The sequence below is a fragment of the Ranitomeya imitator genome, chromosome 1 (assembly GCF_032444005.1).
Source record: "Ranitomeya imitator isolate aRanImi1 chromosome 1, aRanImi1.pri, whole genome shotgun sequence".
Classification (NCBI taxonomy): domain Eukaryota; kingdom Metazoa; phylum Chordata; class Amphibia; order Anura; family Dendrobatidae; genus Ranitomeya; species Ranitomeya imitator.
In genome coordinates, this window is record NC_091282.1 from 894,998,344 (window position 1) to 895,013,550 (window position 15,207).

Sequence of the window (15,207 nt, forward strand, 5' to 3'; positions counted from 1 at the left end):
GCGGAGACGTGAGTTTATTTTTGAATGTCCTGGGTCAAGGCTGTTGCAAGCCAGCAAGCATTGCCGGAGAAAATGGAGGACCTGCTGAAACACTTGGTCCAGCAGGAGCAAAGGCAGCAAGAGACCAACAGGCTGTTGATGCAGCAGATACAACAGAGCCAGCAGCAGATACAACAGAGCCAGCAGGAGCAACGGCAGAGTCAGCAGGAGCAACGGCAGCAGTTACAACAGAGCCAGCAGGAGCATCAGCAGCAGATGCAGCTTCTGGCAACCGCCATCCAGGGCAAGGCGAGCGCCCCAACCCCAGGTTTGGCTGATGACACCCACGTCCGGAAGACGGTAAGACGTGCATTGCAGAAAATGACTCCCGGGGATGATGTTGAGGCCTTCCTGACGGTGTTTGAGAGGGTCGCTGAGAGGGAAAAACTTCCGCCAGAGCAGTGGGCAGAGGTACTTGCGCCATACCTGACGGGAGAACCCCAGAAGGCGTACTATGATTTGACCTTGCAGGATGCCAAAGAGTATCACAAATTGAAAGCCGAGATTCTCGCACGTCTGGGGGTGACACTGACTGTCAGGGCACAGCGAGTTCACTCCTGGGGCTATCACCGGGACAAACCACCTCGTTCCCAAATGTTTGATCTGTTGCACCTGGTCCAGAAATGGCTGCAGCCAGAGACCTCTGCGCCTGCACAGATGGTAGAACGGGTGATGATGGATCGGTTTGTCCATTCCCTCCCGAGGCCTATACAGTCTTGGGTTGCCCAGGGTGATCCCCAGAATGCCGACGAGCTGATCGGACTGGTTGAGAGATACCAAGGGTTGGAAGGCTCCTTCGGGAGGCAGCCCATGCCGTACTGGGGGTCCCAGAGGGCAGCTGAGTCCCAAAAAGGGGTGGTGCGTCCAAGGTCACAAAGGGCGGGGGAGGTGGTGCCCAAGTCCCCACGGGTGATGTTATTTGTTGGAGGTGCCACAAGCCAGGACATATAGCTGCCCGTTGTTCCCAAGCCACTGAGCAGATGGACTGCAGCATGGGACGCCGTTGTTCATACTATGCGTATCCAGTCTGTAGTGTGAACTCTCCATCCAACGAGGGACCTCAAGCGTGTCCCGTAAAGGTGAACGGTCGAGCAGTAACGGCACTGTTAGACTCGGGGAGCCTAGTGACCCTGGTGAGGGCCACTTATCCTCTTCATCTGCTCCCAGGAAAGAAGGTCGGAGTGCGGTGCATACATGGTGATGCAAAGGACTACCCTATGGCCAGGGTGGACATTGAAACGGCATGTGGCACTGAATCCCACATAGTCGGCGTAGTTCAGGACTTGTTGCACCCTATAATTATTGGCCGGGATTTCTGTTTGTTTTGGGATTTGTGGGGAAAGGGTTCTGAGCTCCCTGGCAGGGAACCAGTGAACCCTGGAACGGTATCGCCACACCCAGAGGCAGACAGCTTTCCTTTTTGTGTTCTGGTTGGGGATGAGGAGGAAGTATCCCCTACATCTAACATTCTGGAGTTAGAGGTTACCGGTGAAAATTTTGGGACTGCCCAACATAGGGACCCCACTCTGAGGGAAGCCTTTAATAATGTCACAGTTATTGACGGGGTGGTACAGGAGCCGGGGGCAGACAAAAGATTTCCCCATTTTCTGTTGAGGGGGGAATTGTTGTACCGGGTCACGAAGATAAGGGAGGAGTTGGTAGAGCAGTTGATAGTGCCGGGTCCGTATAGACGGAAAGTGTTGGACATGGCCCATTCACACATCTTGGGTGGACACCTAGGGGTGGAAAAAACGCAGTAACGGGTTGTGCAGAGGTTCTATTGGCCTGGGTGTCACCGGGAAATAGTGAACTATTGCAGGTCCTGCCCTACATGTCAGCTAACTGCTCCTACTCCTCATTTCCGGAACCCCCTTGTGCCACTGCCCATTATTGAGGTACCGTTCGAGAGAATTGCCATGGACTTGGTCGGTCCCTTAGTTAAATCAGCTCGGGGCCATCAGTATATATTAGTCATCCTGGACTATGCCACACGCTATCCTGAGGCAATTCCCTTGAGGAATTCTTCCTCAAAGAGCATAGCCCGCGAGTTGGTCCATGTCTTTTCCCGGACAGGTCTGCCAAAGGAGATCCTGACTGACCAGGGTACACCTTTCATGAGCAAGGTGATGAGGGAGTTATGCAAAGCCCTGAAGATCTCCCAGTTGAGGACCTCGGTGTACCATCCCCAGTCGGATGGTCTTGTTGAGAGGTTTAACAAGACTCTAAAGAGCATGCTGAGAAAAGCTATAGAGAAAGACGGTAGAGACTGGGATTGTCTCTTACCCTATCTGATGTTTTCCATTCGTGAAGTTCCACAGGCCTCCACAGGGTTCTCACCGTTTGAGCTTCTATATGGCCGACATCCACGAGGACTCCTGGATATAGCCAAGGAAACCTGGGAAGCCGAAGTCACGCCCCACAGAAGCGTCATTGAGCATGTGGCCCTGATGCAGCAGAGGATTGCAAAGGTGATGCCTATCGTGAAAGAACACCTTCTCCAAGCACAAGAAGCTCAAGCCAGGGTCTACAACCGGTCTGCAAGAGTGAGGCAGTTCAATTCGGGAGACCGAGTTCTGGTGTTAGTTCCAACGGTGGAAAGCAAGTTCTTGGCCAAATGGCAAGGGCCATATGAGGTTGTCGAGAAACTTGGTGAGGTAAATTATAAAATTCACCAACCAGGAAGACGGAAACCATTCCAAGTTTACCATGTCAACCTCATCAAGCCATGGCAAGATAGAGAGCCGACAGTTACTCCGTCATTGTTAAGCAACCCAGAAGGTGAGGTTGGAGCGGTTACTATAGCAGAGACGCTATCGAAAACCCAGAAACAGCAGTGCCGGGAGTTACTCCAGAAAAACAGGGACCTGTTTTCAGAATTGCCAGGATACACGAAGGTCATAGAGCACGAGGTCCTAACAGAGCCCCATGTGCGGGTGAATGTGAAACCTTATCGTATTCCTGAGGCTCGTCAAGTGGAGCGTATGTTGAGGCTTGGAGTCATTGAGGAATCCAAGAGCGGTTGGTCAAGCCCAATTGTCCTGGTCCCAAAACCTGATGGAGAGTGGAGGTTTTGCAACGACTATCGGAAGTTGAATGAGGTCTCCAAGTTCGACGCTTATCCCATGCCCCGTATTGATGAGCTCATCGAAAGGCTTGGGCACGCCAGATATATATCCACCTTGGATCTGACAAAGGGGTATTGGCAGATCCCCATGGCGCAGGAAGCCAAGGAGAAGACAGCCTTTTCGACACCTGATGGATGCTTCCAGTATGCCCGGATGCCGTTTGGCCTACAGGGAGCTCCGGCGACCTTCCAGAGGGCTATGGATAGAGTTCTTGCACCCCATAAGGCCTACGCTGCTGCGTACCTAGATGATATCGTCATCTTTAGCCCGGACTGGGAGAGTCATCTGGAGAAAGTCCAAGCGGTGTTGGATGCTATAAGAGAGGCCGGATTTACTATAAACCCAAAGAAGTGTGCCTTGGGTAAAGAAGAAGCTAAGTACCTTGGATACATAGTGGGTCACGGAGAAATAAAACCCCAAATCAGTAAAGTGGAGGCAATTCAAACGTGGCCAAAACCAGTTTCCAAGAAGCAAGTTAAAGCCTTCCTGGGAATCGTGGGATATTACAGGAGGTTCATCCCAAACTTCGCCACGATGGCTGCGCCTCTGACTGACCTGCTAAAAGGGACAAAACCAGTAATGGTTAAGTGGTCCGAAGAAAGAGTCAGCCTTCCAAGAAATGAAAAACGCTTTGTGTAAGCAACCCGTTCTGATGGCCCCAAACTTCAAGAAAGAGTTTATTCTTCAGACAGATGCCTCAGATGTTGGGGTGGGAGCAGTCCTTTCCCAAGAACTACATGGGGAGGAGCATCCTGTTCTCTATCTGAGTAGGAAGCTGTCCTCATCTGAAAAGAACTACTCAGTCGTTGAGAAGGAGTGCTTGGCCATAAAATGGGCAGTGGACACATTACGGTACTATCTGCTGGGACGTAAATTTAGACCGATATCCGACCATGCCCCACTTAGGTGGATGAGGGAAACGAAGGGTAGAAATGCTAGGGTCACCCATTGGTTCTTATCCCTGCAGGACTTCAGTTTCCATGTGGAACATCGGGCCGGAAAGCTGCACGGTAATGCGGATGCCCTATCAAGAATCCCTTGTTTAGTGGGAGAAAGTGCCAAGCCCCACGGCTTTAGGCAGAGGGGGGAGGTATGTAGCATGGCTAAAGGGTGTGTAGTTGATGGGAGGTATGTGCCACATAAGTGCCTTGTTGCTGTAATGTAGCCCGGAATATTGCGTTGTTTTATATAACCATATGTTTGTGTTTCAGGACCTGTGGTGATGTCAGACCACATGGCTAATCATGTGATAGATTACTGGGTGTGGTTAGTCCTATATAAGACTGGCTAATCCTTTACACAGGAGATATGTGTGGAGGTGAAACCCTCCTGAGTGTGTTCGGCTTCAGGACTGAGCCGGATGAACTGGACACTTGTTTTCCTTTGCCTGAACCAAAGGCTATTTTGCTTTCTGTTGTTTTGCCTCATGGTTTATGAAGCAATAAACCCAGTGAACTTTAAAGGAACACGTCTCCTGAGTGTCAGCCTTCGCAGCTGAGTGAGTGAAATCGCTACACAGGTAATATATACTAGATTCCTTGTTAGGGTGTTGATCCACGGAACTAGTCTGATTGCCGTATGTGGAGACAGGAAAGGATTTTTTCCCCAATGTGGAGCTTACTCTTTGCGATATGGTTATTTTTGCCTTCCTCTGGATCAACATGTTAGGGCATGTTAGGTTAGGCTATGGGTTGAACTAGATGGACTTATAGTCTTCCTTCAACCTTAATAACTATCTTACTATGTTACATTGCTGTGCTAAACTGATGCATAATGCTGTATGACAACTAGTGATGAGCGAATATACTCATTACTCGAGATTTCCCGAGAACGCTCAGGTGTCCTCCGAGTATTTTTTAGTGCTGGACCAAGAGAACTTCTAAGCATATTCCCATCAAACAAACTACCATATTGCTAGAAACTTCCAAATATTTACTTACAGGTAAAGGTTCAAATTCAGAATCCACCAGATTGTATGAGCCAGCACCAAACAAGGCCTGCCTCATGACCACGTCAATTCCCAGTTTAGCAGACATCCCCAGCTTGTCTAGCCACCTGTTTGAAGTAACAAAGAAGAAGAGAATTCTAGATGGTACCTTGTCTGATGCCTTAGATACCAGACAAGGTTTTGATTTGTTTATAATGCTTTATTGTACATCATTTTATAATACAGATAATTATATTAGAAAAAATATCCAGCACAAATCCAACCCACCAACAGTGGATAAAAATAAGTAGGGTTACTATGTATGTAATGAGGGAGACTGGGTAAACTCATCTCTACAATTCCAGACTTTAAATATTTTGCCCAATTTTTCAAGGAGGCCCTAATCCTGAACCTGTTTCTTTTTTACTCAGTTATTCACCCAACATTCCGCCATTCCCTCAATATAGGGACATTCTGTCCTAGCCAATTTCTAGTGTTTAATAATCTAGCAGCGAAAAGCAACCTGGTAACAAGAACAGTTAAACTGCAATTCCACTGGTCAAATTTTAGTTAAAGAAGCAGTCCCACTACGTTTTCAATTCATTAAGTGTCTATAATACAGTGCAGTATGTGCATGTAATGTGGTGTGAGTGTATTAATATACTCACCTACCACTACTCTCCCCGGGTTCCAGCACCATTCTGGTCCTCTTCTCAGTGATGTCACCGACTCTTCGGAAGTGGCCTTCACAATGAAAGGCTTTGGAGAGTCAGAACGAGGCCCCATAGACTTACATGTTAAAAAGACTTCCAGCTCACACATCGCCTGAGCCAGCTAGATGCAATTGCGGTGACATCACTGAGAAGAGGAGCAGAATGGTGCTGGAACCCGGGGAGAGAGTAGTGGTAGGTGAGTATATTAATGATAAAACCATGAATGGTGTGCTAGCGCTGTACTGTCTGAAGGGGTGTCAGCCAGCTATGAAGCCTCTGTCATTCTGACATTAACAGTAGATAATTGCACATACTTTACTAATGTGATTCTTTCTCAGCAGTGCATATTATCTAGGAAATGTCAAATACCATTTTGCATGGATTTAAGCATAAATAAATATACTCTATATAGGGGTCAATTCATTAAGACAGGCATTGTAAACGCCAGTCTTAACCCCTCCACGACGCGTCCAATTTCCACTTTTGCATTTTTGCATTTTCCTTCCCTTCTTCCCAGAGCCATAACTTTTAATTTTTTATGTTCACTTAGACATATGAGGGCTTGATTTTTGTGGGCCAAGTTGTACTTTTGAATGATACCATTCATTTTATCACCGTGTACTGGAAAACAGGAACAAAAATTTAAAGTGGGGAGAAATTGTGAAAAAAAAGTTTTTTGGGGAATTGTTTTACGGTGTACATTTTGTGGTAAAATTGGCTGTGTGATTATGTTGATGTCAAACATGTCCATTTAAAAAAAAAATTTAGTGGTGAAAAATCAGAAGTTTAAAAAAATAAAATTAAATTTGGAGGGTTGTGACCCCATTTTTTGATACCTGTAGCCATTTTATTTTTTAACCGATGGAGCTTTCTGAAAGCTTACTTTTTGGGGGGCGGGACAATGTTTTTATTGATACCATTTTGAGATAAATATGCAATTTTGATCACTCATAGCTTTTTTTGTGGTATTGCAGCCACAAAAAAAACCCCATAAATGTAATATTCCTGAATTTTTTTTGGTTTACCGATCGGCTTATTATCGGTATTTTTTGCACCTGTGTTGCCGCCATCTTAACTACATGGGTCCACTGCATCCTGATAGTGCATTTGTTTGGAGGCCTGGGCAGGTATATATTGCTGCCTTTTTTCTACTGTTTTTTTTTTTTTTGGAGGATTTCGAAGTCCTCTTTTTGTGCCCCTGCTGTTTAGTCTTAGGACTCGCAAGCGTGAGGACCCTAGACGAGGGTTACAAGCCAAATACGACTAATACCTCACATATTTTTATATGTATTTTTGCACTTTATTTTTCAGGGTGCAGCTGGGCCCATTTGGTCTTGTAAATTGTGGTGTCTGTTCACATGGGATGCATTTGGATAGCGCTGGGCAGCCCACCTGATCTAATAGTATGGGTGTCACTAATACAGTAAATAGGCTGTTAAACTGGATGCTTTGCATCACCTGTATGTGAACAGTGTTCCATACAAGCCTTTATTGGGCATTAATATACCAAGAAACCATACACCCCCATGGATTGGTAGGCTGTAAGTGGTTGTTCCATTGGTATTTTTACACATGTGTTGCCGCCACCTTAACTCCATGGGTCCACTGCATCATGATAGTGATAGCTGCCTTTTTTGAATTTTTTTAAGTATTTCTAAGTCCTCTTTTTGTGATTTTACTGTTTAGTGATAAAATTGGACAGTGGCATTTAACAGATTAACAATCATGGGTGGACTGTTACAGGCAAGTTCTGGCTGTAACGCACAGCCATTACCTGCTGATTATGGGGCATGCTCACCCCATGAGTTCCATACTCCTGCCTCTGACTTGCGCCATACAGCTAATGAACTGCACCTTCACCAGAGATATACTCCTGTACAGTCAAGGACTAAAGTGGCATACATTTTCATGAATTAGCCAGGATTCACCACTCCCCTTCCAACCCATTTAGGAAAAGCTGGTAGGGGAACTGGTGTGAAAACATCAATCTTGCACTAATGTTAAAGTGTTTTATGGCAGAATTCTGCCAATACCTTAATGAATTAGGCCCATAGTTCATGCCACTAACCCTCATTTTCTGTTACTTGCTATTTTTGTCCTTGCAGTTTTACAATAAATGGTGATTATTGCTTTATCAATGTATAAACATTGTGACTACCAAACCAAAATCTCAAGCTGTTAACAGGTGTACTTCTTAGGCCGGTGTGACACTTGCAACTGCAATGCGAGAAACTCACGTGAGTTTCTCTCCCCAATACCCGGCACTGTCGCCGGCGGTTCGGACCTGAGCGTTCAGCTGCATAGAAATACATGCAGCCGCACACTCTGGTCCTGAGAGCCGGCGGCAGTGCCGGGTATTGAGGAGAGAAACTCAAGCGAGTTTCTCGCATTGCAGTTGCAAGTGTCACACCGGCCTTAGGCTTCTTTCCTGCCAAGTTTTGTAACACATAAATATATGCTTAAACGCTAGATTACAATAGAATTTGCAAAGAAGAGCCTTGTTTCACCTGCTGAATTTAAGGAAAAAAAAAACGATACACATGTTCTTCTTTGTAATGTATTTTATGCTAACCACTAGATGTAAAAATAATTTAAGACATGTTCCTGTCATGATTCATTATGAATTTGTGTCGGCTCTGGTTCTGCTATTATTTAAATGTAGTTTTTTTCATTTCGGGCCAGCAAGATTTAATGTCAGTTTCCTTGCTGGCAGCTGCTTTGTTGCTGGTCAGCTGAAGTGGATGTGACCACTCCCACCATCTTTTAAAAGGTCACATGACGTATCAGCTGACTGTCGGTAATAGAGTTTTCTTTGCAGAACAGCCTAGAAGTTTGGAGGTTTCTGGTGTCAGTGGTATAGCTGCTGCTGCTTGAGGGTTTTCAAATTTCTGGAGCCTTATTTTCGGATGTCTGGAGCTTGGCAGCAGAGCAAGTCTTTGAGTATTATTTCCATTTACTTTGTCTGTATCATGTTTGTCACTTCCCCTGTGTTATCATCATCTGCAGTGGTGAGGCTAGTGACCTTGCCAGCCAGTGCACTAGCCAGGGTATATTGAGGTGACAATCAGGGACCAGGCATGTGATGGTGGCTGGGGGAGGAAGGACTTGCATAGGGCGTTAGGAGAGTTTAGGGACAGGTACACATTGGAGTCAGGAGGTACCCCATCCCTCGCTCCCTACTGTTAGGGACTTCCTCTCCCCATTCCATCCCATTGTTGGTATATGTTGTGTCGTCTGCTGGATTTACCAGTGTCGGTCGTGACAGTTCCACATAAATACAGGACAAACAGTTATCTGACGACTGTCAATAGCCAGCATTGCAGATATTGTGTCAATTTTTGAAACTTTCGGAAGACAGAAAAGTATTGATATCAATGTAGTAGAAAGTATTAATAAATTAAACCCACTGTGAATATATTCTCCTGGACAATATAATCTCCACATCATGGTACAAGTGGGAGTTTTTATAACTAGCAAACATTGATCAACTTACATGAAGCCATCAATATATGTATTGGATAATCCTGGAGATCCTCCACCATATGCCGAGCTGGTTTCGCCCAACCAAATTAACTTTCCTGGAACAGTTTCATTTACTATCTAAAACAATAATGAGTGAAAAAAAAGAAAATGAGAATTGTTATTATTCGTTATGGGGTTTCCAATGTTTTCCAAAAATTCCATAGAACATGTATGTCATTACACTACCATGTTATCATGTACCTACCCTTTAAACCCCATGTCATTCCCATACTGGGAGTCCAGTGGTCATTTGATGGTCTTTATTAAAGAAGCCCTCCCATTTATTTTTTATTAACTGTGTGTATGTGCAAGCAATATAGTGCGAGTGTATTAATATACTCACCTACCACTGTGTTCTTTTGTGTCAAGTGCTGTTCTTCTCCTCTTCTCAGTGACATCCCCCCTCCACAAACACCTCAGGTCATGCTGCACTCTGCTAGGCCAGAAAGTGGCTTTTACAAAGTATGCCATGGTGTGTCAGAATGAGGCCAGATAGGCTTACATTGTAAAAGACACTTCAGCTCACAATTAGAGTATAGTGGCCTGGCTAATCGCAATTGCGAAGACGTCACTGAGAACAGGAGAAGAACTACTTTGGACACCGGAGATAGCAGCTGTAGGTGAGTATATTAACACTCATACTATGATTTAATAGATGAAATATAGATGGGAGTGCTCCTTTAAGTAGTCTAGACCAATGTTATGCCGTGCTTCACACATGATCACAGCAGTCAACCACTAACAGCAGAAATGTTGCCTGTATAGATGGCACAATGCGAAAGTGATCATTTATCACACTTGTGTCACATGCTTTATGGCAAAATAAAGTAGATTTACTAATATACACTAGTCTACAAATGATCAATTCCCTATCTGTGCGCCGCTGAGATGGCCGGAAACAGCGCAGAATTGGTGATGAGGTCCGCCCCCCATGCGCCACATGATCTGAACGGCCGGTATTCACAATTAGACAGGGGATATAAAAGATTCAACACACACAGCTTGCCACACAGCCCCCCGAGGCAGCTGAGTATGCGAAAGGCGCGTCGGGGCTCACGGTGGACGTACCCAGCATTGATTCACACATGGGTAAGCACTATTTGCGGCACTTTAGAACAGTTATAATAATAATTTTATTTATTTAGTGCCAACATATTCTGAAGTGCTTTACAAATTATAGAGGGGACTTGTACAGACAATAGACATTACAGCATAACCGAAATCATAGTTCAAAATAGATACCAAGAGGAGTGAGGGCCCTGCTTGCAAGCTTATCTTTACATTTGCGCAGCAAAAAAAAACTTTACATATAAAATCCACATCATAATTTCACTTTTTAAAAGTGTACACAATGGTGGAGATAATAAAAAACTGTCTAATATTAAAGCTGGCTTTGTTGCAAATATCAACCAATCAACGCTCAGTTTTCACTTCTCTGGTAAAGCGAAAGCTGCACTCTGATTGATTGCTATGTGCAGCTCAGCCGGTTTTGCTATTTGGCAGTCTTGTAAAGATTTTTTTTGCCGGCACTGTATGAGGAAAAGGGGAGACACGAGAGGTGGATGGTAACAATTGCTTTAGTTATTCGGACCAGCCATAGTGTAAGGCTCAGGTGTTCATGTAAACCTGCATGCATATTCCTTTTCTTGATTAATATTTGGCTATGTGCAATATGGGAGGGGGTTTCCAGCTGATGATAGCGGATTCATATTCCTAAATTGGACTGAATCAGGTTCCTTGTGGGGTTATTTTTTCCTACCCCTTACATTTCCCAGAATTTATGCATGTTATTGCCCTATTTAAATTAACTATTCATCACAGTATGTGCGGCATTAGGGTGCACCTATATACATTTTTATGTGTTTTTCGGTTTGCTGGGACTGTCCATCTTGTCATTCACTCATTCTCATCACATACATTTTTGTTTATTACATTTCTTTGGTTTTTTAAAATATGAGTCTTTGTATTATATTGTGTCATTCAAATTTGTATATTTTTTATATGACTTTTGCGCTGTTCTGTCCAATATGGGGCCTTATGCTCTGGGAAATTTTGTAGGATTATAAGATTGTGGGAGTGTGTCCCTTCCCTTCCTTCCCTCTAGTGCCATGGGCACGATGTTTAAGAGGGATCGATATATACACATTTGTATCCGCAAGTTCGTTTTTTGTCAAAGCCTAATAAAATAAACATAGTACACAGTAATCTCAAAATGACTTTGCTGTACGAATCACTTGTTCTGTTTTATGTCCGTCTTACACTATTTCTTTAACCACTTCAGGATTCGTAAAACCCTGAAGTGGTTAAAAGAAGGGACATGCTCATTTTTCCTAGAGGAAGCAATTTGCTCTTCTTCTTCACAACATGGAGAGAAAGATGCCAGTAGCAAGAATTCATGGGATGCCTCCTCAGAAAATCAACTATTATTATTATTTATTGTTATAGCGCCATTTATTCCATGGCGCTTTACATGTGAGGAGGGGTATACATAATAAAAACAAGTACAATAATCTTAAACAATACAAGTCATAACTGGTACAGGAGGAATGAGGACCCTGCCCGCGAAGGCTCACAATCTACAAGGGATGGGTGAGGATACAGTAGGTGAGGGTAGAGCTGGTCATGCAGTGGTTTGGTCGATCGGTGGTTACTGCAGGTTGTAGGCTTGTCTGAAGAGGTGGGTCTTCAGGTTCTTTTTGAAGGTTTCGATGGTAGGCGAGAGTCTGATGTGTTGTGGTAGAGGGTTCCAGAGTAGGGGTGATATGCGAGAGAAATCTTGTATACGATTGTGGGAAGAGGAGATAAGAGGGGAGTAGAGAAGGAGATCTTGTGAGGATCGGAGGTTGCATGTAGGTAAGTACCGGGAGACGAGGTCACAGATGTATGGAGGAGACAGGTTGTGGATGGCTTTGTACGTCATGGTTAGGGTTTTGTAGTGGAGTCTCTGGGCAATGGGGAGCCAGTGAAGGGATTGACAGAGGGGAGAGGCTGGGGAATAGCGGGGGGGACAGGTGGATTAGTCGGGCAGCAGAGTTTAGAATAGATTGGAGAGGTGCGAGAGTGTTAGAGGGGAGGCCACAGAGCAGGAGGTTGCAGTAGTCAAGGCGAGAGATGATGAGGGTATGGACTAGGGTTTTTGCAGATTCATGGTTGAGGAATGAACGGATTCGTGAAATATTTTTGAGTTGAAAGCGGCAGGAAGTGGAAAGGGCTTGGATATGTGGTTTGAAGGAGAGATCAGCGTCAAGGATTACCCCGAGGCAGCGAGCTTGTGGGACTGGGGAGAGTGGGCAGCCATTTACTGTAATGGATAGGTTCATTGGGGGGGTCGCGTGAGATGGGGGAAAGATGATGAATTCTGTTTTGTCCATGTTAAGTTTTAGAAATCTAGTGGAGAAGAAGGATGAAATAGCAGACAGACATTGAGGGATTCTGGTTAGAAGGGAGGTGATATCTGGTCCAGAGATGTAGACCATGGAGAAATCACCAACCACACAACTGAAGAACCGATATCAAATCTTTGTAGAGGATGAAGATGGCACACCTAAGAATGAAGCAATACCAGCAAGCAAAAAAGAAAAGGGCACACAGCAACAAGTGACAGCAAAAAGTACAGCCAAGAAGCAACGAAGAGTGGTGGTGGTGGGAGACTCACTACTGAGAGGCACCGAAGCAGCCATCTGCAGACCGGACATAACTGCAAGAGAAGTATGCTGCCTTCCAGGTGCGATGATCAAGGATGTGACCGATAGGATACCAAAGCTCTTCAGCTCCAAGGACGTCCACCCATTTCTTCTGATACATGTTGGCACCAATGACACGGCAAGGAAGGACCTACCGACAATCTGCAAGGACTTTGAAGAGTTGGGGAAGAAAGTAAAGGAACTGGATGCACAGGTAGTTTTTTCTTCTATCCTTCCAGTAGACGGGCATGGCACCAGGAGATGGAACAGGATCCTTGATGCAAACAACTGGCTAAGACGATGGTGCAGACAACAAGGATTTGGATTCCTGGACCACGGTGTGAATTACTGGTATGATGGACTCCTCGCCAGAGACGGACTACACCTCAACAAACCTGGGAAACACACATTCGCCAGAAGACTCGCTACACTCATCAGGAGGGCGTTAAACTAGAAGAAGAGGGGACGGGAAGAAAAACATTAGACTCGAACAAAGACGACCCAGGAAAACATACTCAGAAGGGAGGTAAGAACATTTCTAAAACAATCCACAGTGAGGAGATTGGAACAAAACAAAATCCTCTAAACTGCATGCTCGCAAACGCCAGAAGCCTGACAAACAAGATGGAAGAACTAGAAGCAGAAATATCTACAGGTAACTTTGACATAGTGGGAATAACCGAGACATGGTTAGATGAAAGCTATGACTGGGCAGTTAACTTACAGGGTTACAGTCTGTTTAGAAAGGATCGTAAAAATCGGAGAGGAGGAGGGGTTTGTCTCTATGTAAAGTCTTGTCTAAAGTCCACTTTAAGGGAGGATATTAGCGAAGGGAATGAGGATGTCGAGTCCATATGGGTTGAAATTCATGGAGGGAAAAATGGTAACAAAATTCTCATTGGGGTCTGTTACAAACCCCCAAATATAACAGAAAGCATGGAAAGTCTACTTCTAAAGCAGATAGATGAAGCTGCAACCCATAATGAGGTCCTGGTTATGGGGGACTTTAACTACCCGGATATTAACTGGGAAACAGAAACCTGTGAAACCCATAAAGGCAACAGGTTTCTGCTAATAACCAAGAAAAATTATCTTTCACAATTGGTGCAGAATCCAACCAGAGGAGCAGCACTTTTAGACCTAATACTATCTAATAGACCTGACAGAATAACAAATCTGCAGGTGGTTGGGCATTTAGGAAATAGCGACCACAATATTGTGCAGTTTCACCTGTCTTTCACTAGGGGGACTTGTCAGGGAGTCACAAAAACATTGAACTTTAGGAAGGCAAAGTTTGAACAGCTTAGAGATGCCCTTAATCTGGTAGACTGGGACAATATCCTCAGAAATGAGAATACAGATAATAAATGGGAAATGTTTAAGAACATCCTAAATAGGCAGTGTAAGCGGTTTATACCTTGTGGGAATAAAAGGACTAGATATAGGAAAAACCCAATGTGGCTAAACAAAGAAGTAAGACAGGCAATTAACAGTAAAAAGAAAGCATTTGCACTACTAAAGCAGGATGGCACCATTGAAGCTCTAAAAAACTATAGGGAGAAAAATACTTTATCTAAAAAACTAATTAAAGCTGCCAAAAAGGAAACAGAGAAGCACATTGCTAAGGAGAGTAAAACTAATCCCAAACTGTTCTTCAACTATATCAATAGTAAAAGAATAAAAACTGAAAATGTAGGCCCCTTAAAAAATAGTGAGGAAAGAATGGTTGTAGATGACGAGGAAAAAGCTAACATATTAAACACCTTCTTCTCCACGGTATTCACGGTAGAAAATGAAATGCTAGGTGAAATCCCAAGAAACAATGAAAACCCTATATTAAGGGTCACCAATCTAACCCAAGAAGAGGTGCGAAACCGGCTAAATAAGATTAAAATAGATAAATCTCCGGGTCCGGATGGCATACACCCACGAGTACTAAGAGAACTAAGTAATGTAATAGATAAACCATTATTTCTTATTTTTAGTGACTCTATAGCGACAGGGTCTGTTCCGCAGGACTGGCGCATAGCAAATGTGGTGCCAATATTCAAAAAGGGCTCTAAAAGTGAACCTGGAAATTATAGGCCAGTAAGTCTAACCTCTATTGTTGGTAAAATATTTGAAGGGTTTCTGAGGGATGTTATTCTGGATTATCTCAATGAGAATAACTGTTTAACTCCATATCAGCATGGGTTTAT

At 44.3% G+C, this 15,207-nt stretch overlaps 1 protein-coding gene across 6 annotated transcripts in view; it reads right to left on the minus strand.

Annotated features, from left to right (window-relative positions):
• Positions 1-15,207, minus strand: part of HPSE (heparanase) — a 90,891-nt gene that overhangs the window by 21,410 nt on the left and 54,274 nt on the right. For all 6 annotated transcript variants that reach the window (XM_069743248.1, XM_069743246.1, XM_069743249.1 and 3 more), the window contains 2 exons: positions 9,298-9,404; positions 5,105-5,219 (listed from right to left, as the gene is read on the minus strand). In XM_069743248.1, coding sequence (XP_069599349.1) covers positions 5,105-5,219; positions 9,298-9,404 — 222 coding nt within the window. The remainder of the gene's footprint in view (positions 1-5,104; positions 5,220-9,297; positions 9,405-15,207) is intronic.